This window comes from Martes martes, assembly GCF_963455335.1.
Source record: "Martes martes genome assembly, chromosome: 11".
Classification (NCBI taxonomy): Eukaryota; Metazoa; Chordata; class Mammalia; order Carnivora; family Mustelidae; genus Martes; species Martes martes.
In genome coordinates, this window is record NC_137899.1 from 71,552,273 (window position 1) to 71,574,238 (window position 21,966).

The window sequence follows — 21,966 nt, forward strand, 5'->3', positions numbered from 1 at the left end:
TGGGGAAAGATAGCTATGATTGAGAAAGTGCCCTGAAGGCCTCTGCTGGTAATTTACAAATATCAAACATTTAGTAATGTTAGCTCTTGCTATTGGTGATGATTAATACATTGTTTTGTGTAGTCAGACAAAATGAATTTACATGTACATCATTCAATTTTAGGGGGAAGGGTGTAGGAGGTATTTTCTAGATGGCAGTAGGAAGGGTGTAGGAGGTATTTTCTAGATGGCAGCTAATGTTCACTAATGGTACCTTTATTTAGGATATATGTTGTCTTTTATTGTCCCATTCTAGTGAATGTAAAATATAGTGTCATAAGTATATTACCTCTCTTCCCCCATCCTATTTTTAACATGAGGGTTTAAGTTCCTACATAATTTAACCTACAATTGAAGAACTGTAGAACTCCAGAATCCCTTGCTTCCATTGCATAATTTAATAAATGTAATAGTTGATAACATCACTTTTGTTAATAGTGTTTCTTGAAGTGTTTGTATATTTTAAATAGTCTCTCCATTGTCATATATATCCTATTTTCACCTTTTCTGGTATTAAATAATTTTATGGAACTAAGATAAAAGTTTAATTTAGCATACTTTAATATGAGCAGAGTATTTTGAATCATGTATTGAGGACATGTCCTTTGGAACACCCTCCCATCCAGCTCAGTTAAGTGACTCTCCTATCCCCATGCTCTCATAAACCCTATACATTCTGTCTCTCTATCCTTTCAACTTATTTGTACTGTCAAACAAGTTGCAAGCACTTTAGCCTTGATAATAAGGACCCTATCATGCAACATTAAGCAGAAAAGACCAGTACTCAGAAGCTACTCAGCTGATTTTTGTGGAGTGAATGAATGCTTACCCAGTGCTAAGGCCTGGTTATCAGTGCACCAGAGACTGTTCTGTGAATTAGGCAATTAAGAAGCCCTTTCAAAATAAGGTAAAGTAAGATAAAAACAAGAAATAAAATTAGTAGTACCCTAATTCCAAAGACTTTTTTATGGAATAACTTACTTACTTACTTTCTTTCCTCCTTTCTCTCTCTCTCTCTCTTTCAACATTTATTTTAGAGAGGGAGAAGGAAAGAGAGAATTGAGGGGAGGAGCAGAGGAATAAGGGGAGACAGTCTTAAGCAGACTGCGCTGACACAGAGCCCAACATGGGACTTGATCTCAGGACCCTGAGATCAGGACCTGAGCTGAAAACCAAGTTGGGTGCTTTACTAACTGCGCCACCCGGGCACCCTGGAATAGCTGTCTTTCTTTATGAAGAAGATTCCCTGCCCTTCCTCAGATATTAAATATCTCACCCTAGTTGCCTACTACTCAGTACCATGCATAAGGTGACAGGTGCAGCCTTCCCCCTCTGGAAGACTGAAGAGGGCTCCTGACACAACTGGCTGTGGTTTGAGTCCTGAATTCAGAACTATAGACCTTACACAGCTCTACTCTTAAAGATGCTATAGATGATGTTAGGAAAATGAACAGTATCAGCAGGAAAAATGTTTACTATGTATGTCTAGTAAATCAGCATTCATCTCTTTGTTCACAAGAGCTTGAGTTATGGTACATAATTGTGTAACAAAGCAAATGGTAGACATAAGTCAACATCAAAAATTGCCACCTGGGCCACGCAGCACATGCTGTGTCAACCCAATATGAGAGCTATCTTCTTTGCACGTGACAAGTAATCAGAAACAGGAAAGAGTTTGCAGCTGCAACAGGAAGCAGATTAAAAGACCGGCCTGGTATCATCTGGAGACTTAGTATATACCGTTTACTTACCATAATGTGATGACTATCAGCCATAGGTCACAGTCGAGCCATAGAACCTTAACACAGCATTTTGTAGCAGTCCCCCTGCAAGTACCCCCGAAATTGCTGCCATTGGCCAGTATCCAAGAATGCTTGAACAGCTGCTCTGACAAATGGGTTTTTCCCCCATTCAAGCTGGCAAATGGGGAGTTTGAGCTTGCTTTGCAACACTCCCTGCTTCTAGGTTGCAGAATCCATTTAAAGGGGTAATAAAGTATCCTGTACTCTGGCACTGTGTATTTTTCATTTTGGAAAGATGTAAGTATCTTTAGGATCCTTTTAATGCAGGAGGGGAGAAATAATCCTAAAAAGTTGATTTCAGCTTTTTCTTTTTTTTTTCTTTTCGCTTTTGTTTTTTCTTTTTCTCTCTCCCAGACAGTAAGGATTGTATCCTGGAGCCGCTTTCCCTGCCAGAAAGTCCAGGTGGCACCACCACTTTAGAAGGTTCTCCATCTGTGCCTTGTATTTTCTGTGAAGAACATTTTCCTATGGATGAACAAGACAAACTTCTGAAGCACATGATTATTGAACATAAGATGGTCATAGCTGACGTCAAGTTGGTTGCTGATTTCCAAAGGTAAATTTTGTGTTGTCCCTAAAAGAATTAAATTCAGTATTCCATAAAGGAAAAACATAACTTAAAGATAAGTTTATATATAAAAATATTCCTGGGACGCCTGGGTGGCTCAGTTGGTTAAGCAGCTGCCTTCAGCTCAGGTCATGATCCCAGCGTCCTGGGATCGAGTCCCACATCGGGTTCCTTGCTCGGCAGGGAACCTGCTTCTCCCTCTGCCTCTGCCTACCACTCTGTCTGCCTGTGCTCGCTCTCTCTCTCTCTCTAACAAATAAATAAATTAAAAAAAAATATTCCTATGCAAATATGAACATTCATATTATTTTTCAAAAATTGTTGGGAGCAGGGACCTTTGGTTGGAGCCTGTCAGGCCAAAAGAGTAAAGAGTTATTCAACAAACCAAAGTGGTATAAGAGTAGATCGCTGTTGAGGTCAGTGAATGAGGTACAGAGGGGAAGAAGATGAGGAGGATGAAGAGCAGAGAGATAGAGGTTAGTGGTTGAGGAAATGCCAACCGTGGGCATGTGTGAAATGTAGGAACTTCATCTATATAGCCAGGACCCAGAGTGAGCTAAACTCCACTTTATGTGCAGCTGACTTAGAATATCCATACCAATAGACAGGTAATATAAGCAGTTACTCAATTGTTTTCTAATTCCTAATTCCTAGAAGTGATTCTCCAAGAGAAATGCAGTTATGTTCATGTTGTTATTAGTTGACACTTGGAAGCATTTTTCATATGCATATTATCATGGTAGTTAACTGGTTTTGTACAATTACTAAAAGCATACATTTTGGTATATCTGGCCAGGATCCATTTCTAGATATTCTGCCCTGATTTCCGTACAAAACACTGCAGTAGCCCAGATGTTGTAATATCTCTGCATCTGAAATATTTATCTGCCAGACCGCATTATTCCTAGCAAGCAACTCCTTTCTAATGATGGGTCCTGCAAAGCAGCAAGCTATATTACTAAGAGTGAACTATGAAACCAGTCAGGCCTAGGGTTGAGTGAAGACTTGGTGACTTCCTGACCACGTAACTTCTAACAAACTACTTAAACCACTCTAAGCCGCAGTTTCCTCAGCAGTGAAAGGGGATAACACCAACTCTCATAAGATTGTTGAGCATTAGGTAAACCAGGACATGTATAGGACCGGCTAGTGCCTTGGACATGTTTTATATCCACCAGATGGTAGCCAAAATTTTCATTATATTTTGACTACAAAAGATATATATTTGAAATCTTAGTTTTCCACAACTATAGCTTGAATTTTCTATGGGTATTATGCTGGTCTGAGAACATAATTATTATATATCAAATATAACTTTTGAGAAAATTTAATTTAGGATCCTAAATACTCTAAACTTTGAGAATGAGTTTGTTTTTAAGTTGAAATAGCCGGGAAGCCTGCAGGAATAATATTATTCTCTAACCCTTCATCTTCCTCTCAACTGCCTAGCACCAATACAGAATGTCTGTTGAGTGCTTTCTGTATTATTATGACCCCTCATATCCACTCAGCATTGCGCTTTTTTTGATGTTGGTGTTGTCTGGTCAGGAAGCAGAAAGAGAATAGTGAAGGAGAGCTATGAATGATATATGCTACCAACTAGTAGAATAAACTAATTATTACATAATTTCAGAGGAAGCACTTCATACTTCTCATTCCCATTCCTTAATCTTTATTTTGAGCTAAAATACTTGTGTTTTTATATATATGTATGTGTGTGTATGTGAGTATTTTGGGAGTATTCTCATATATGATTTCTAGTTGTATGTAGTCAGGTCTGTTGGATTTGTTTTAGATACTTTTTAGACTAGAGATCTTCAGATTCTTACCAAATAACCATTGACAGGACTATCAAATGAGCTATTCTTTGATAAGTTGTATAACTCAGCTTTTCTTTGATGTAAATCTATTCTCTTACCCCGCTTTATCATGTAAATGCAAATTCTTCCTCAGGAATTGGAGAAAAATATGATGACCTACCAGTGATAATTGGAGATTTATCTTTCTTCTAAAATCTGTGAGGAATATCTAAATTTGAGTTTATATTTTTCCCTTTGTGTTATGTATAATAGCTAAGTAGCTATATTTGTACTAACCTTTCTTTTTTATCATTGATATTAATCTCATCTGTATGTGGGTAGAAAAACCAAATTATTTACTAGGTCTCAGACTTAGGAGTCAATAATTAAATGTTGAAATCAATCACCCTCTCAGTTATGCAATAAAATAGATGCTTTAATTAAAAAACAAAAGATACTTAGCTGATATATGTATATATACATATATATACACTTTCTAAATAAAGTGTGTGGTTAACATGTACTTTTAAAATTGGAAACCTGACTTTTCCTTGTCAACTGTCCTCCCAGTAAGCTTCACTTTGGTGGTTACTTCAAATTGACCAAGAACGTATGTGAATAAACTCTTGCTTTTAAATGCTTAAATGCTTAAATGCTTAAAAAAAAAAATAAAAAATAAATGCTTTGGGATATATCCAGTCTCCTTTTAGATAATACCCTCCTACTAGTTAGGAAAACTAAAAATTCCTCTCCAAAACAATACAAACATTAACTACTTGTGATAGTTAAGTTGGAATCTTCTCAACATTATATGACTTTTTCCTAATGTCGGAAAAGTCTCGGGTGGGTATATGTGTGTGTATACGTGTAGATTTACATGTATATGTGTGTGTGTGTATATATATATATGTATGTGTACATATATAGCTTCTCAGGAATTGTTTCTTCTGAGTACAATAAGTAATAAAGATGATAAATAATAGGTGAGATACTTACCTTGTTCTTTATAGGAAAGAAACTATAAATTTTCATGTTAAATATATTTAACATTTTATTGGAAAAAAGTTAACAGTAAAACTTTCTCAGAATAAAACAGATAAAAATCTTCCCTTTGAGCCATTTAACATAGTTATTTACACTGAACCATTTACAAGCTTTATACAGTAAATAAAATTTTTCCAGAAGATAAATGGTAACTCCTTAATTCTTGCCCCTTTCTATATTAAGTCCCAGTCATTCAGTACTACTTAATTAACAACCATATCTCAAATCTTTATGTCTCTGTGAGAAAGTACACCAATTACAGTCAGGCTGGGCAGGCAAGACTACTAGAAGGATTTTTTTGGGAAACAATTCAATGAAACATGATTGAAATTCTTTCAAAAGAAAAAAGTATTTGCTGATGACCTAATAATTACTCTTATGGCTTTTTAATGAAGTATAAAATGCTTTGATAACTGTCCTCCAAATAAATAATTCATATCACATGTCATTTCTTGGCTGCCTTTAAATATTGAGTGATTGCAACTGTCGCTTTAAATACACTAGAGAAGTAAGAAAACATGAAGAAGAGGCATACTAAGTGTTCCCCTAAGATTGAATATCCCCCAGATGGTCCTCACTGGAGTAGTAATCAGGGTAAGGAACCTCTCTGTGGTGTATTGTAGCAGTAGCCATGATGAAAACTCTGCATCCAACTTGACTGTCCTGGTTTTTGTTTAAGTCCATTATCTTAGCACCCGGTTCTGCTGTATGAATTTGATTAGTCAGAAAATAGATGGCTATGTAGTATGGTTTGGAAGAACAATCCATCTTCTGTTCCTGGCGTCTCTAATAGAGGTTCTTCTGTGTTCTTCAGCCCTGGTCCCAATTTACAATAGAAAATATGCTGAGAGGAAAATAAGGAGAGTGGCTGGGAGTATCATTTTTATGTTGTCTTCTCTTTCCTTTTATTTCTCCCTTTTTCTCTCTCCTCTGGTTTGGTGGTACGTTGTGGGGAATGAAAAAGAGGAGAGTAAGAGTAGCTGTTCAGGATACTAAGTGAACAGTGCAGTCTGCCCTTGGTGACCAGAGAATAATGGTTCTGCCTTTTGTAGGTACTTTTCTTCTTTTCGTCCCCATTGATGGCTCCAATACGCACTTGCCTTCTGCATCTGACACTTCTCGTGTGGAAGCCAACAAGCTCGCCATAGTGTCAGTGGTTATGGTTTGAGGGTGAGCTGGAGCCTCTGATACACCATTTTTAGATCTCTTAAAATAAGGTCTTGCACCATCTATAAGGAAAGAGTTCTCCCCTTATTTAACCATCCAGGTCAACAGTATAGTTGTACATGAGAAGGAAGAACTAAAACATGGTTCTATTTTCATATATTATTCTTTTACTTCTTTTCTTTATATGTTCTAAACTCAGTCTTGTCGTCTGTTTATATTTTTCTGTATCACAGTTCTCTGTCTCAGACCTCTCCACGAGCACTTTTTTTTTTTTTTTTTAAATACGTGAAGCCCTTTCTGTAGAGCACCATGGGGCTAGGACATTAATGGTAAGAAAAAGGGAAAGAAGAATTAAAAGGAGACAAAATAGTGAGAGTTGAAGGCTACTTAGAGAAACTTACAGGAATCTTTAAATGCTCTTCTACCTCTTAAAAATATTTCTTGCTAACCTATGTACAAAACACTGCTAGTTGCTCTACCAAGCCATTTAAAATGTCCAATTTTTTACTGTCTGTTACTAAATCTATTTCGGTAAGTCCCATCCCCTTCTGGGGTTTTTCTTTTTCTGCTGTAAGTTTTTTTTGGTTGTTCTTTGTTGTTGTTGTTGTTCTTTATCAACCATATAGCCTGATAAACGGTCAGCTATAAAGTCAGCCTTTCCATGTCTCTTCTCCCCATGGAGGAGGCTACCTTCTTATCTTGGTACCATTTGATAAATGAGATTGTAATTGCTAATATAAATCTTGTTAGATAAACAGGAAGATGAACAGGTGGTTGAATCCTGTCGTCTTACTCCTTCTTTCATCAGACAGTGCAGGTCCGGGTTTTATGCTATGCTTTAAAATTTACAGAGGGTGCTGCTTCTTAGTCTACTCATTAGATATAAGAATTGTAAGCTTGGCTATTTTTCAAAAAATCTGCCTCATTTCAGCCACAGCGTGCACATACAAAATTTTCTGTCTTGTCATATAGGTATTGAACTTAGACTGACATCTCATTGCATTTTTTTTTTTTTGCCTTCAGTTCTTTTTATGTGTAAGATAACCCCCCCACTTTTCAATATATTGGAAAATGTGTGATAAAGCCTGTTTAATCATTGTTGCATTTTAAATTCACATAAACTTAGATGTGATTTCAGAAGAACTTCATTATCACCTAAGAATAATTCATTTTAACTTCCCCATATGTCTGTTTATTGAATTTGGGGATAGTAAAGTTTAATCATGTCCATGCCTTTACAGAGTAATTTCATTTCATTAAATATTTATTTCATATTTCTACAGTGCTCTACTGCATTTCCATTTACAAATTTTCTAGCAGTTCTCAGTCAACATTTGATTTATTGTTTTAGGATAATTAAATGATCTTATAAAACCTTATCACTCTATAGTAAGTAGTATATTGGGTCTTCTTACTATCCTTTGTTTTTGATTATTCTAAGGTACATTTTATATTGGAGGAAAAGGTTCACTGAACAGCCCATTACAGATTTTTGTAGTGTGATAAGAATCAATTCCACAGCTCCACTTGGTAAGTATACATCTTAGCTACCATGTTTTCCCTACAATCCAAAAATCCAAAGAAATAACCTTACCTTCTTAAATTAGATTTCTCTCACTTTCGTGGTAGCTAAAATTAAATTGCTCTCTTTATGTTGCCTAACTTCAATATGGCTAAGCAGAACTATATACCAGAAGAGAAATCCTAATGGACATACATATATGTATGTTTTTTAAAGGAATAAATGCTTCTGGAGAAAAAATGCTAAGTACCATTTCTTACTTATTTTCCTCCCATCCAAGTACTAAGCAGGCCCGACCCTGCTTAGCTTCCGAGATCAGACGGGATCGGGCGGGTTCAGGGTGGTATGGCCATAGACCTTATTTATTTTCCTAATCTCTCAACAGAAGAACAAGACAATTACTTTTTGTTATGTGACGTTTTACCAGAAGATCGACTACTTAGAGAAGAACTTCAGAAACAGAGACTGGTAAGAATGGTTTTAGAGGATGCACAATGTTTTGGATATACATGTAAAATCACTTTTGTTCTTTTTTGTTTATTTTCATTTTTTAATCTTAAAACTTTCAAACATACACAAAAGAGGTAATACATAAAGATCTTAAAACAGAAGATAAGTATACACTTGATTGAAGATTAAAGCGTTCATGTTAAAAATGCAGTGAGAATTTTTTACTTTGTTTGGCTTCCTGGATTATCTCTAAAATAACAACAAAGCTTACACATTTTAGTGTAATTTTAGCTGCCTGGCACATGCTAGGGTTCAGCAGTCGTGGAAAAATGCCCTCAGCTAAAATTGAATTGAATTAATTAACTTTTTTTTTTCTCCTCTTCACTGGAATGTGCTATGCACTTCTTTTATACCCCTTTATGAATTAAGCATATGGTTTGTTCATAGTAGCCTTTCTCATTTTCAGCTTTAATCATAAGCAAGCTAATTTGAAACTCAGCATTTTTGGTCTTTAAAAAGGGTGACAACATATACAAGTGTGAACATTTTTATTTTCATAAGTTGAACAGAAATTTGTTCATTTTTTAAAGTTAATAATTTTATTTAAAAATATACAGTTTTCCATTATTTGTGATTTAATCTCAACTATTACTTGAAAATGACTTGCTCCTCCTTTAGTGGTTACCTTTAAATATTCCTTATGTCTTTGGATTTGTCTAAATAATGTTATGACAGAGAGCTGTGATTTCATTGTTTTCTGCTAAATTCTCAAGACATGGAAGAAGAAAATACATTCTAATCCATCAGAGTCATCGGATTTAAGGAAGCCTCCTGAAGCTCCTTATATTTTGTAAACGCTCCAAATGATTATTTTTCACACAGGGAGGAGAAAAGATATTATTGGATGTTGATTTATATGTCAAAAAAGTTATGCTTTTACTGTGGCAACAAACCAGTAAAGAAATAGGACTTCTTAAGTCTTTTTTTCTCTGTTGTAGTGTCTTAAGCAGTCTACAAAACACGGATGAATTTGCAGTCTTTTGGGGGGGGGGGAGTTTGTTTGCTTGTACTTACTCATAATTTTTTATTGCTTTGAGTTTTCTCACTGTCGCTCACAGTGGCCTTAATCAAGAATGATCAAACTGACATAATCCTAGTGCCTCAAGGATTTCTTTATATCAAACCCTACTGTTTCAGCCATTGTTATTTCTCTATACACAGAATCTTTACCGTATGTCTGCAGATAGATGCAGTCCCAGAAATATTACATCTCTAAAATTTAGGTGATCTTTTAAGATTCTGACACCCATTTCAGCATGTTTATTTTCTTTTTCCCCAAACCACTGGCGATTCTCCAACACCAGCTGTGTGTCCTACAATTCAACTCAATTCTGACACTATCTGCCCAGAGATAGTATCCAATTCCACAGATTGAGGGCTCAGTCCCACAAAACTGCCCTACCCATCAGATGACAATTGCAAGTCCAGGTTGCTACCTGTGCTTCTGACCCACTGACTATAAATCAGAGGTTTCCGTGACCCCCACCCCCTTGGGTTTCATTAATTTGCCAGAGCAGCTCCCTTTAGGAAACCAGTTTACTAACGACATTACCAGTTTATTACAAAGGATATCAAAGAATATGAATCAGTAGTAGATGCAGAGATACATACATGGGATGAGATCCCAAGCAAAGGAGCTTCTGTCCCTGTAGAGTTTGGGGCCCGGCAAGACAGCACACGGAGGCGTTCTGGTTCATCAGCCTGGAAGCTCTCCAGACCTTGTCCTTTTGGGATTTTTGTGGAGGCTTCATCACTGAGACATGACTGATTAATTCATTGGCCTTTGGTGACTGATCTCAGTCTCTGTCCTCTCTCCTAGGTAGGAGGGGGGGTGCTGAAAATTGTAACCCTCTAATCACACGGTTGGCTCCACTGGCAGCATCCCTCACATCCTTAGGTTACTTGTGTGCTTTCCAAAAGTCACTCATTAACATATCAAAAAACACTTTTTATAGCTCTGAACACTTAGGACTTTAGGAGCTATGTGCAAGGACAAAGACCAAATGTGTGTTTCTTAGTAAATCACATCATACCTTCTTACTAACTTTATAGTCTGACAAAGTGATACATTTGATGAAAGTATTATGGCAGCTAAACAAAATATAAAATATATATGTATATATTTGTTGAATTCCTGCTTAACTAGATAATCATACAAAGGAAAAATTGCAAGGCTTGGCTCCTGTGATAGAAGAGCATATAGACTCTAGAGGAAAAAGGCAAATATGTGTTCTTGTCTCAGTACTGGAGATGATAGAATATCTTGTAGGGTTTGTGAAGGTGAAGTAGATATTGCATGTAATATACTTAGAACGGTATCTGCCACATAGAAAGCACTCAATAAAGGTTGCAAATAATAATGATAATACTGTATCCTAACAGTGAAATGGATTTGGGCAATTGGAGAGTTGTGAAAATGGGAGGAAGAATGCATGTGGATCTAAGTATTCAAGATGTCAGGAAAGTTGATTAAATCCAGTCTGGCTAAGGTAGAAAGATTTTTGGAGGAGGAGTAGGAGATGGATTCAGAGAGATGAAATGGAGCTAAGTTGTGGAACATTGACTTTATAGTGATAAAGACCCATCGATGTCTCCCCATTGTCTATGGGAGTGAAGTGGAGAAAAGATGATAAATATAGCTGTGTAAAAATCCACTTAACACTGACAACTCTGGCAAAGAGCAGAGCAACGTGGAGACATAGAAAGAAGCTAGCAGTTACTGAGAGCCACCCATATGCCATTCCTTGCCTTAGGTCCTTGCTTCACGTCAGCCCTCTGAAGTAGCTATTTAAATGCTGTTCTCTTCATGAGGAAACTCTGTCCTAGAAAGACTCTTTTGCCCAGGACCACATAGTGAACAAGAAGCAAGATGGGACTTTAAACCAAATGTGTGCCTTTTTCAGAGTGCCGTGCCAGTCTAGTAGTAAGTACTCAGCTTCCCGTATGCCTTACTCTTATTCTAGGCTCTGGGAATTGCTCTGTTTTGGATGCTCTGCGTTTGTATAGGGAAGGGATTCAGGCTAGGACTGGAATTTAGGGAAAACAGGAGATTTACAGTAGGCTGCTGCTGGGAATCATGGCGAGAGGATCAAACAAGGAAAGATTTGCCAAATAGCAGGAAAACAGGTTGAATTTGCAGTCAGGCATTTCATCACAGTTTTATGCTCTAAACTATGGAAGCATGAAGTTGGTGTGGGTGATGTTCGTTTGCAGTGATGACAAGATATCTCTCTTTTATGTATAATGAGCTCTACATTATCAGTAACAGGCATTTCCAGAAAGAAGTCCAAACAATCAAATGAAACAATTCTGAGCAAAAACAATAGTACACCTTTTATCTTTCATCAAGGACAAAAACTTTTTCAGCTGCTTTTAGGAATATGAATTGGTGTACCATTCCTGAAAGGTGCTTTGTCATTGTGTAGTGGAACTCATGAAGAGATTTATGCCCTTGGTCCTTATTCTCCCTCTAAGAACTCGCCTGAGGGGAATCATACACCCAGAGGGTTAAGTCACCCACTCTGCCACAGCTTGGTAGTGTTTTCCTTATTTGTTATTGATTGTATTTTATCAAAGAATTTCTCTTCATTCATCAGAGTTTAAGTCTAGCTTCTGAAAAATGTAATTTAAACCAATTAAGTTACATTATGATACTGGATATATAATGTAATCTGTGTTTAAGTGAACTCAGTTCAAGTCCATGAGGGAAGGACCCTCAAACTGGAGAACTCATGTGGTATTTGTTCTCCTGATTTACATTAATGGTAACTCACATATGGATTATATTCTTTGATATTTACTCTCTCATTTGAAACTCTCAATAAAGCATTTAGTTAAATACTTCTGTATGATTTGAGTTCAAATTTACTTTGCCACCTCTTTAAATGTTCTTAAGTAGTACTCAATATATTGCTAAGTTCATGTTGGTATTTCCCCCATTTTTAAAAAAATTCCTATTTCTATGTGAGTAGTTGGACATATATAGAGTCTAAATAATTCACTTCAGGTTACCATAACAGATTTAAGGCTAGAACCATATTTCTTTTTCCATTTTCTTGTAGACCTCACTGGTTCCTTGTGACATTTGTGAGATTTGTGTGTGTTCCCAGTTTTCTTTTTGAAAAGCTTGATTCCTACTTAACACTTCTTTGATTTTTTTTTATTTGTGCTCAGAAGGGAACTACAGATTAGGAAAGATTCTTGAGAGTTTAATAGTTTGTATACCTTCTTTTCTTTAGCTTTCTTCTTTAAAATGTTCCCTTGGGTGCTTGGGTGGCTCAGTCGGGTAAGGACCGTCAGACCAGTTTTTGCTTGGGTCATGATCTCAGGATCCGCATCAGGCTCCACGCTCAGGGATTCTCTCTCTCTCCCTCTGTCCCTTCCCACCCACCCCCCCAACCCCCCACACTCAAAGGAAAGAAAATCTTTCTAAAAATAAATAAAAATGGGGGTACTTGGGTGACTTAGTCAGGTCATGCCTTTGGCCTTTGGCTCAGGGGATCATGATCCCAGGGTCCTGGGATTGAGTCCCACATCAGGCTCCCTGCTCAGTAGGGTGTCTGCTTCTCCCTCTCAGTCTCTCGCTCTCCCTGTCGCACGCACACACTCTCTCTCTCAAATAAATAAAATATTTTTAAAAATAATTATTGAAATAAACAAACAAACAAACATGTTTCCTTGATCTCATCATTCTACCTTAATATCCTCCAGTGGCCCTTTAGCCCCTTTTCTCTTCAATGGCTATGTATAAGTTTCTCAAGGTCATTCCCTCATCTAGACTGTGCACTCTCATAACTATTACCACTACACTGATGGCTCAAATATTGGTGCTGGTGCAGAGTAGGCAGTCAGAATAAATACCTGTTGATTGATTTCATCTACAGCTTTCATCTTGGTTTACCTCTAAACCCCAAATCTAACTCTCCTTCCTTATACTAAACATCTCCATATGGATTTCCAGTCAACACCTTAAGTTGAATGTGCCTAAAACTGAACTTATTTCTTTCTCTACTAAAGTTTGTGATTTGCCTGTTTGCTTATGTAATGGTACCACCATTCTTCTGGTCACTCAATTTGGAGATTTCTAGGGTTGACTTTAACTCCTGTCAGTTCCACTTCTGAATCCCATTTTCATACTTTTCTTTGTAATCTTCATGCCTTTTATCTACCTTGCCTGTGGACTCACCTCTCCAATCAATTGACATTGCCTCCAGAATTTTAATATTAATATAATTTAATATTTTAATATTAAAACATATAGCAGATCATTTTATTCTGCCAAAACCTGCAGTGTTCTTTATCATCTGCATAGTCTCAAGATTTTATGAGCTAAGCTTGCATTTCTAGTGTCTTTTTATCTTTCAGTTACTCAAGTGTTCAGTTCATTCATTTATTTAATAAATATTTATCTTGTATCAGACAGTGTTCTAAATGCTGTTGTTCTAGCAGTGGATGAAATGGGCCATACTCCCTGCCCTTGTAGAGAATGCAGTCTGGTGAAAACACTACTTGTCTCACATTTACTCAAATCTATTAGGTACTTTCAGGACTCTGCTTCATCAATCAGGAATGCCAGCCCCACCAGTCCACCTGTATAAATAAAATACCCCTCAAGATATTGCTTAAATGCCACATTTGCCAAAAAAGCTTCCAGATGCCACCTATCAGAATTAATAACGTCTTCAGAGTTCTCTTAATACACTATTTTATTTGGCTTTTCAGTTACTGTTATTCAGAAATCTATCTTCCTTGTTGGAATAAATGCCTCTTAAGGGTTGGGATTGTCCTGTTTACTTTGTATCTTCTCTGAACCTTCTTCATAAAGGTTTAATTTAAATTTAATCCTCAAGTATTGGTGAGATGGGTCTATAAAACTGTATAGTCAGATCTCCCTGATTTTTTTTAGATCTCCCTGATTGTTAAAAGAGATATAAAATAGCAAGGCAGACATCTGTAATCACTGGGTTACACCTTAGTATTAAAAAGCACTAGTTTTTCAGTTGGCCCATGGGAAAAGATGTGGCATTCATAAGCTCTCAGTAACAAGATGTAATTTCAATTAAATTGGGATAAGGAGAGATATCCATTTAACTGCATGGAAGTTTCTCTTTTTTAAAAAATCACTATCGTATCACCTTGAGCAGTCATTCATGACAACTATAAATATTTTATGACAATTTTAAAATGTTTTTTTAAAAAATGTTTGATTTTAATGCTACTTTATATATTCCACCTCCCCCACACACACAATCAAAACAACAACAAAATGAAATTGTGGTTCTCCTACTAATCTCCTAAGATTTTTTTCTTCCTGGCACTTTTCTTTATATATTTTAGAGATTTTTAGTAAAGGATTAAATTGTTTTCTATTAGTGTCTTCAAAGCAAAAAAGTCAGTTTACATGTATACCTTTCTGGCGTAATTCCTACCCTTGTAGCATACTCCTTCTGACTGCATCTAGAACAACTTTCCCAAACAATATGATATTTCCCATTGAACTATAACATTATTAACAACCAACAGAGATCAATTAGCTAAAATGACCACTGAGCAATTTTAGCCTTCAGATTAATGTTTCTGTTTAGCAAATAAATATAAACCCAGTCTGAAACTCAGTCCTAAAGTTTACCACTCTGAACTGCTTTAACAGAACTTAAAAATTTACATGCCATTTTTTTATACATATTGGCTCTATGAAACCAGTAAGACAATTAAATTATTTCTGTTTAAATGGAAAAAACAAGGTCAAGGTTGTTAGAAGTGTTCAAGGCCACAGTTATATACTGTATAAAATAATAAGGGAAGCATCCCAGACTCCTGCTATTTCCCAAACCCGGTGCACCATGCTTTTTTCCAGTTGTACCAAGATCCTTTATTTAGTTTGATCTTACTTCTTTTTTTTTTTTTAAGGTTTTATTTATTTGACAGACAGAGATCACAAGTAGGCAGAGAAGCAGGCAGAGAGGGAGAGAGGAGGAAGCAGGCTTCCTGCTGAGCAGAGAGCCCAATGCGGGGCTCGATCCCAGGACCCTGAGATCATGACCTGAGCTGAAGGCAGAGGCTTTAACCCACTGAGCCACCCAGGCGCCCCCGATCTTACTTCTATAAGCAAAAGAGACATTTTCTAAATTGACCTTTGTTATAGTGAATAAAAATGGATAAGTGGGAACATAGATACATATGTAAATAAGTAATAGTGTTCTGTATCTACTGCTAAGGTTTTTTTTTTTTAAGAAAATCTAATTTCCGGCGCCTGGGTAGCTCAGTGGGTTAAGCCTCTGCCTTCGGCTCAGGTCATGATCTCAGGGTCCTGGGATCAAGTCCCACATCGGGCTCTCTACTCAGCAGGGAGCCTACTTCCCCCTCTCTCTCTGCCTGCCGCTTTGCCTACTTGTGATCTCTCTCTGTGTGTCAAATAAATAAATAAAATCTAAAAAAAAAAAAAAATCCCATTTCTTACTTTATTAAGTCAGTGGTAGGTAGTAAATTCTTAATTCTTTGGACCTAAACTGCTTACATTTTCTTTTAAAACTTGAAGATAATATGTTTTCAGAGTTTTCCCTATCTTTAAAGAAACATAAGGGTGTATCTGACCTTGAGTTTATCTAAGAAAATGCTTCCTCAGGGAGATTATACTGTACTGAGCCATGCCCTGGATGCTCTCTCCTCTTCCCGTGTAAGAGACTGCATTTTGCAGTCTCCTGTAGCCACCTTTCCATTACTAAAATCCTCCTCTTCTTGCCTAGGCTAGATTCCCTCATATCTTCGGTACAAATGAAAATTAGACTTTTCTAATTTGCATGTGTTTAACTCTTGCAGTTCTTTTTCTTCTGTCCTTCTGCTTTTCTTTTCTTTTTTTTTTTTTTCAGTGTAATGGTCTGTTCCCTGTTAATGGTTACTTTTATGTAATTTTTTTCTCTGCTAGTTAATTCTGTCTCTTCTGTCTCTTCCTTTCCTTTCAAAAAGCCACCTCATTGCGACTCCAAGAAGAAGAAAAATGCTTTCTGTCCTATGTAGCAAGCAGATGGTTGTTTCTGTTATCATTGCCGTTTCAGAAGGGGTGGGAGGTGCTGATGTCTTTTAAGAAGGTGGAATATTAGTCACATCAAACCTCGTGGATTTGTGGGAGTATATCATAAACCAGTTAAGAAATTTCTCTCTGGCTTTTTTGTTTTACTGTCTTGCTTTAGCCATTGACATGTCTTTTCTCATTTGTTTATTAAGATCCTTGACATTATTGTCAAAGTTAACTTCCTATTAGCTCTCATAAAATGCTGATTTATCTTAAGAAATGGTATTGTGTCATTGATAATCCTTGCTTTAATACAGTTATTCCTGCCTCTACATGCGGATCTGTGTTTTTGTTTAAGTATACTAAGTATATTGTATGGGTATATTATGAACATGAACTCAAAATGCCCAAGTCATCAGATTCCGGCAGACAGGTTAGTCTTTCCTGGGGCTACCTAGCATTTTTAGAAAAACACTTAAAAAGGAATTCTTTGGTGAATACATAGCTTTTTACTTAACCCCTGCTCAGAGGGCTTCTAAAATATTTAAGTAAGTTGCCGGCAAGTTCTGTTCTGAATGTGGTTGAAACTGCGTCAGTATCTTTACACAAAATTAATTCATTTCCATTTTACTTTGTTAATCAGACTTGCTCTCCATTCCTTAAATTGGTGGAAGTTTACTGAGTTTTCTATACTTTAATTTCCTCATATGAGTTTTTACGTTAGAGAAAGGATGTGATAAGCCTTCACCATAACTCTGAGTGAGATCAAAATGAAAATACCATGCTTACTATAAGAAGATATGAGAAGTGGCAGAAAGAACAAGAAAGGATGGTGTTATTTTTTATCCTTCCTGACTTTGAAACGATTTGAAGACCATTTCGATAGTTTATATAATGTTCACTCATTCAGTTTCATATAACTCCAGTAAATGAAATTTTCCAATACTTTCAAATTTATTTAGAATAAAAATCCAGAGCTCTTACCAGGATCCCAAAGGGTGTGGTGCCTGTTTCTCTCTCCAACTTTGGTCACCATATCCAGCCACATGGCCACGTCTCTGTCTCCATTCCTTAGACACAAGCTCTTGCCAGCATCACTTGATGTTTGCACCTGCTATTGGCTCTATTTGGAAAGCTGTTCTCCAAAATCTCATGGCTTTTCCAAAGGGGAAGAGAAGAGTTTTTAGAAAAGCTGATATCTGAAGTAAGCCTCTAGAATGGAGCTGCAGATAAATCAATGCTTTGAAAATGCTTTTGGAAGAAAAAGACTTTTTATTTTATTTTATTTTATTTCTTTATTTGACAGAGAGAGAGAGATCACAAGTAGGCAGAGAAAGAGGAGGAAGCAGGCTCCCCGCTGAGCAGAGAGCCCGATGTGGGGCTCAGTCCAAGGACCCTGAGATCATGACCCAAGCCGAAGGCAAAGGCTTAACCCACTGAGCCACCCAGGCACCCCAGTAAAGACATTTTAAAGAGTAATTCCAGTGACTGAAGTGACTTAGGAAGAATTGGTTTCTGTAGAGAATTATTAACTTTAGCTATCAGCTACAAAGTAGACATTAAAACCTTAATATTCACTGATCAATTTACAAGAACTTTTTTCTCAGTGAGTGGGAAAGATTTAAACCTATTCTGAATTCCAGATTATGACCAAAAAGAAGGTGTAGTTCACAGTGCCCAGTATAATACCAAAACTTCAATTAACCTTTGGGAAATTTTTGCTGAGTAAATGGCATTTGTTTTAGCCAGCTGGAATGTTCCAAGTCACCTGTTTTCACCAAAAAACAATATAAAACCTTCTCTGTGTTAATTTCAATTCATTTACTCCTTTGGGGCAGTGGGGGTGTGGGGAGCAGGAAATAGCAAACAAACTTCTGTGGTCTCCTTTTTATGACCAAAGATAGGAGAGGTACAATTCTACATGACTTGATGTCAGCTTCTCAAAGGAGTGCCCCCCAGAATCTCCAGTGCTGTAAGAGCTGCAAATGTTCACACTCTTAAAGAGAAAAGGCTGATCAGTGTTCCATCTGTATTAGGGGGCTTTGCCATTTGGTATGCAGTCTGGGTTCTAGTGCTGTAACCAAGTCTCTTCAAAAGAAAGCTAGTACTTTGTGACTCATTTATATCAACAGTACAGACCTTTTTCTGCATCTGACTAACGTACTTTTTAATATTTATTACTTTTCTTTTAAACTTCCATTTTGTTGATGTTTTACTGTTTTATTTTTTACCCTGAACTTATATTGATGGCTGAAAACTTAAGTAAATCTGAATTCTAAACTGTTCCAGGATTGATTCTTCTTCAAGGTTTTAACTCTATTAATATTCCTAAATGTTCATGCCACCATCTCTTTTCTTGAGGGGATGATCTTTTGCAACCCCTCATAGAAGTAAAAAATAAAAGCACCCTGGACCTTTGCTGCCTCCTTTCCCTGGTGTCATCCCAACAGATTGTGGCCAGACCTACTCTGTCTTTTAGAAAGAATAACCATCCTTTCCATAAATTTCAAATGTCTTTATTATTTTTTTAATATTTAAATCCTTTAATACCAGAATACATGCCTGTAACTTGCTTCAATGTTCTAAGAAAAAATGTGTTGTAGAACTTGCTTGGCAAACTGCTGGTTGGGATCTCCTGAGCCTGTCTTCATATCCAGCTCTTATACCACTGAACACTGTTGTACACTCAGAAAGAACTCAGGAATGATATTTTTATTTCTCAGCATTTCTTGCCCTCTCCCTAGCAGCAGAAAACCAATGCTTTGTAGCAATGCAAGGTTTGGATCCTTCCCCCCACGGCTTCTGGCTTTTGCTTTGAATGCTAAAGAAGAGTCCTAGGAATCAAGTGGGTTTTGTGTCTGCTCACCAGTGATGGGCTGTTGTTCATATTTCTTTCCCCTACTGCCAATCTTTCTCCTGAGAACTTGAAGGAAACCTGTAGAAAAGAAAGAGCTGGACCATTTTGTGGCAAGGGTTCCCAGGAACTTACCCTTTAAAAATTCTGTAAAATTTAAGCTATTTTCTTTTTTCCTTTTCTCAAAGGGGAAATAATTTGTGTCTCTGTCCCTCCTGAGAGAGGTTTATCTCCTTTGGAATTCAGTTTATCTTGTGTCTTGGGGCTTCAGATTTTTTTCTTTTCCTTTAAAAAATAACAGCTTTATTGAGATATAATTCACAGAAATACAGTTCACCCTTTTAAAGTGTACAATTCAGGGGTGCCTTCCTGGTCCAGTCAGCAGAGCATGTGACTCTTGGTCTCAGGGTCGTGAGTTCAAACCTCATATCGGGTATAGAGATTACAAATAAATAAACTTAAAAAAAAATTAAATGGGGTGCCTGGGAGCTTCAGTCTCTTAGCTGTTGGACTCTTGATTTCTGCTCACGTGGGATCTCAGCACTGCAGGATCGGTCCCCACCTCTGGCTCCGTGCTCAGCAGGGAGTCTACTTGAGATTCTCTCCTTCTCCCTCTCCCTCTTCCGTGCTCCCCCTTCCCCTGCACTCATACATGCATGCTCTCCCTCTCTAAAATAATAAATAAATCTTTTTTAAAAAGTTAAAAATAATAAATTAAAAATAAATAAAATATACAGTCCTGTGGTTACAAGTATATAGATTTTTGGATTCAAAATAAGGAATGATTTTATTTTTCTTTCCTTTTTTGATTTTTCCAACTTTTTCTCATTATAAGGATATTCTCTGTGACTTTTTTCTTTTTTTTAAAGATCCTGCTTTTAAGTAATCTCCATCTCCACACCCGACATGGGACTCGAACCCCAAGATCAAGACTCGCATGCTACTACCTACTGAGTCAACCAGGCTCCCCTCTGTGGCTTTCTTAATCCTAAGCAGGGTAGCAGAGCAGAACCCCTCCTCCTCCCTCTCTTTTATTTTAATTAATATCTTAGTGATTAAGTGCCACTTTGGGTTAAAGTAGATAGATGCTTTTCCTTTCTCAGAGTTCAAAGAGACACATGTATTTGTCTATTGAAAGGCATGGCTTGGGGCACCTGGGTGGCTCAGTGGGTTGGGCCTCTGCCTTCAGCTCAGGTCATGATCTCAGGGTCCTGAGATCGAGCCCCGCATCAGGCTCTCTGCTCAGCAGGGAGCCTGCTTCCTCCCTGCTCTCTCTCTGTGCCTGCCTCTCTGCCTACTTGTGACCTCTGTCTGTCAAATAAATGAATAAAATCTAAAAAAAAAAAAAAAGAAAGGCATGGCTTAAAGAAACAATTGAATCAACTAACTAGTTGTCATAAATAAATTCTAAAACCTATACTTGTTTGGTACTCAAGCTTGATCTTTTAACCAAGTTGCTAGTGATAAGTATAATAAATTGCTGTACTTAGTTATCTTGGAATATATTTTGTCAGAAGTTTGTCTTTGCAGAGATGTTGGCAGATTATGTCACTCATTGCTAGTTGTTATTGGGATAATTTTCTCACAATCCCCGTCCTACCCTTCCAGTCAGGACTAGGCAACTGGTGACACCTTACTTAAAATTTAGTCCATGCTAAAAATTATGACCTTGATTAACAAATACAACTTTAGAGACCAGTAGTTGGTGTTGGAAGGGTGAAATGGGGATTAAAAATGAATTTTTTTAGGGATTTTTTTGTCTAGTTTGTGGCTGTTCTCTTGAGTCATTTTGGCTAAGCATTAAATGACTTGCATGCAAGATCCAGTCCGTGTTTAGAACTCTGCAATTTCTATGACAGTATCAACCCACATGTCTCCTCATTACCTTTTTTTTTTTTAAAGATTTTATGTATTTATTTATTTATTTGTCAGAGAGAGAGAGAGAGACCACACAGAAGCAAGCAGAGTGGCAGGCAGAGTCAGAGAGAGAAGCAGGCTCCCTGCCGAGCAAGGAGCCTCATGCGGGACTTGATCCCAGTACCCTGGGATCACAACCTGAGCTGAAGGCAGCGGCTTAACCTACTGAGCCACCCAGGCATCCCTCCTCATTACCTTTTAAGGCTCTACATCCAAGTGAGAGCTAGAAAAGCAGCATTCTAGGTGCTTTACTGAAAAGACAAAATCCAGATTATTACCAACTAGTATTTATAAAAACTGCATTCGGGGAACATTGTTTGAGTTGAGTAGTTTTTCTGGATAGTCTTAAACTTTCAGCCTCCAATGAGGAGGAAGCAGACATCTATATTGTATCCCAGTAACCCTCACCCAACCCCTCTGCACGTCACTGAGTTTGGAATGTGCTTTGGCATGGGAGTAAGCTTATTTTGAGGATCATTATGAGAAACAGTCCATGTTGTTTGGTCTATTTATTCTAAATATATTGTCCGTTAAATCACATTGTATACTTGTTATCAATAACTTCTAGCTTCCTAGAGCTAAGCCAGACTTCACAAAGCACAGTTTCCCACAAGACTGTCCTTATGTTAACACCAGCCACAAGTGGGGGGAATTTCCAGGGCATATGTATGAGTGTGTTATTTTTATTTTTTAACCTTCAAGTTATGTGCCCATCCTAATTTTTTCTTTCTTT

The 21,966-nt window shown here is 37.2% G+C and overlaps 1 protein-coding gene across 4 annotated transcripts in view; it reads left to right on the forward strand.

The window, feature by feature from the left end:
• ZNF277 (zinc finger protein 277) overlaps positions 1–21,966 on the forward strand; it is a 104,045-nt gene that overhangs the window by 55,697 nt on the left and 26,382 nt on the right. For 3 of the 4 annotated variants that reach the window (XM_080817923.1, XM_080817924.1, XM_080817925.1), the window contains 3 exons: positions 2,196–2,397; positions 7,861–7,949; positions 8,327–8,409. In XM_080817923.1, coding sequence (XP_080674049.1) covers positions 2,196–2,397; positions 7,861–7,949; positions 8,327–8,409 — 374 coding nt within the window. The remainder of the gene's footprint in view (positions 1–2,195; positions 2,398–7,860; positions 7,950–8,326; positions 8,410–21,966) is intronic. The other variant, XM_080817926.1, reaches the window with a different exon arrangement.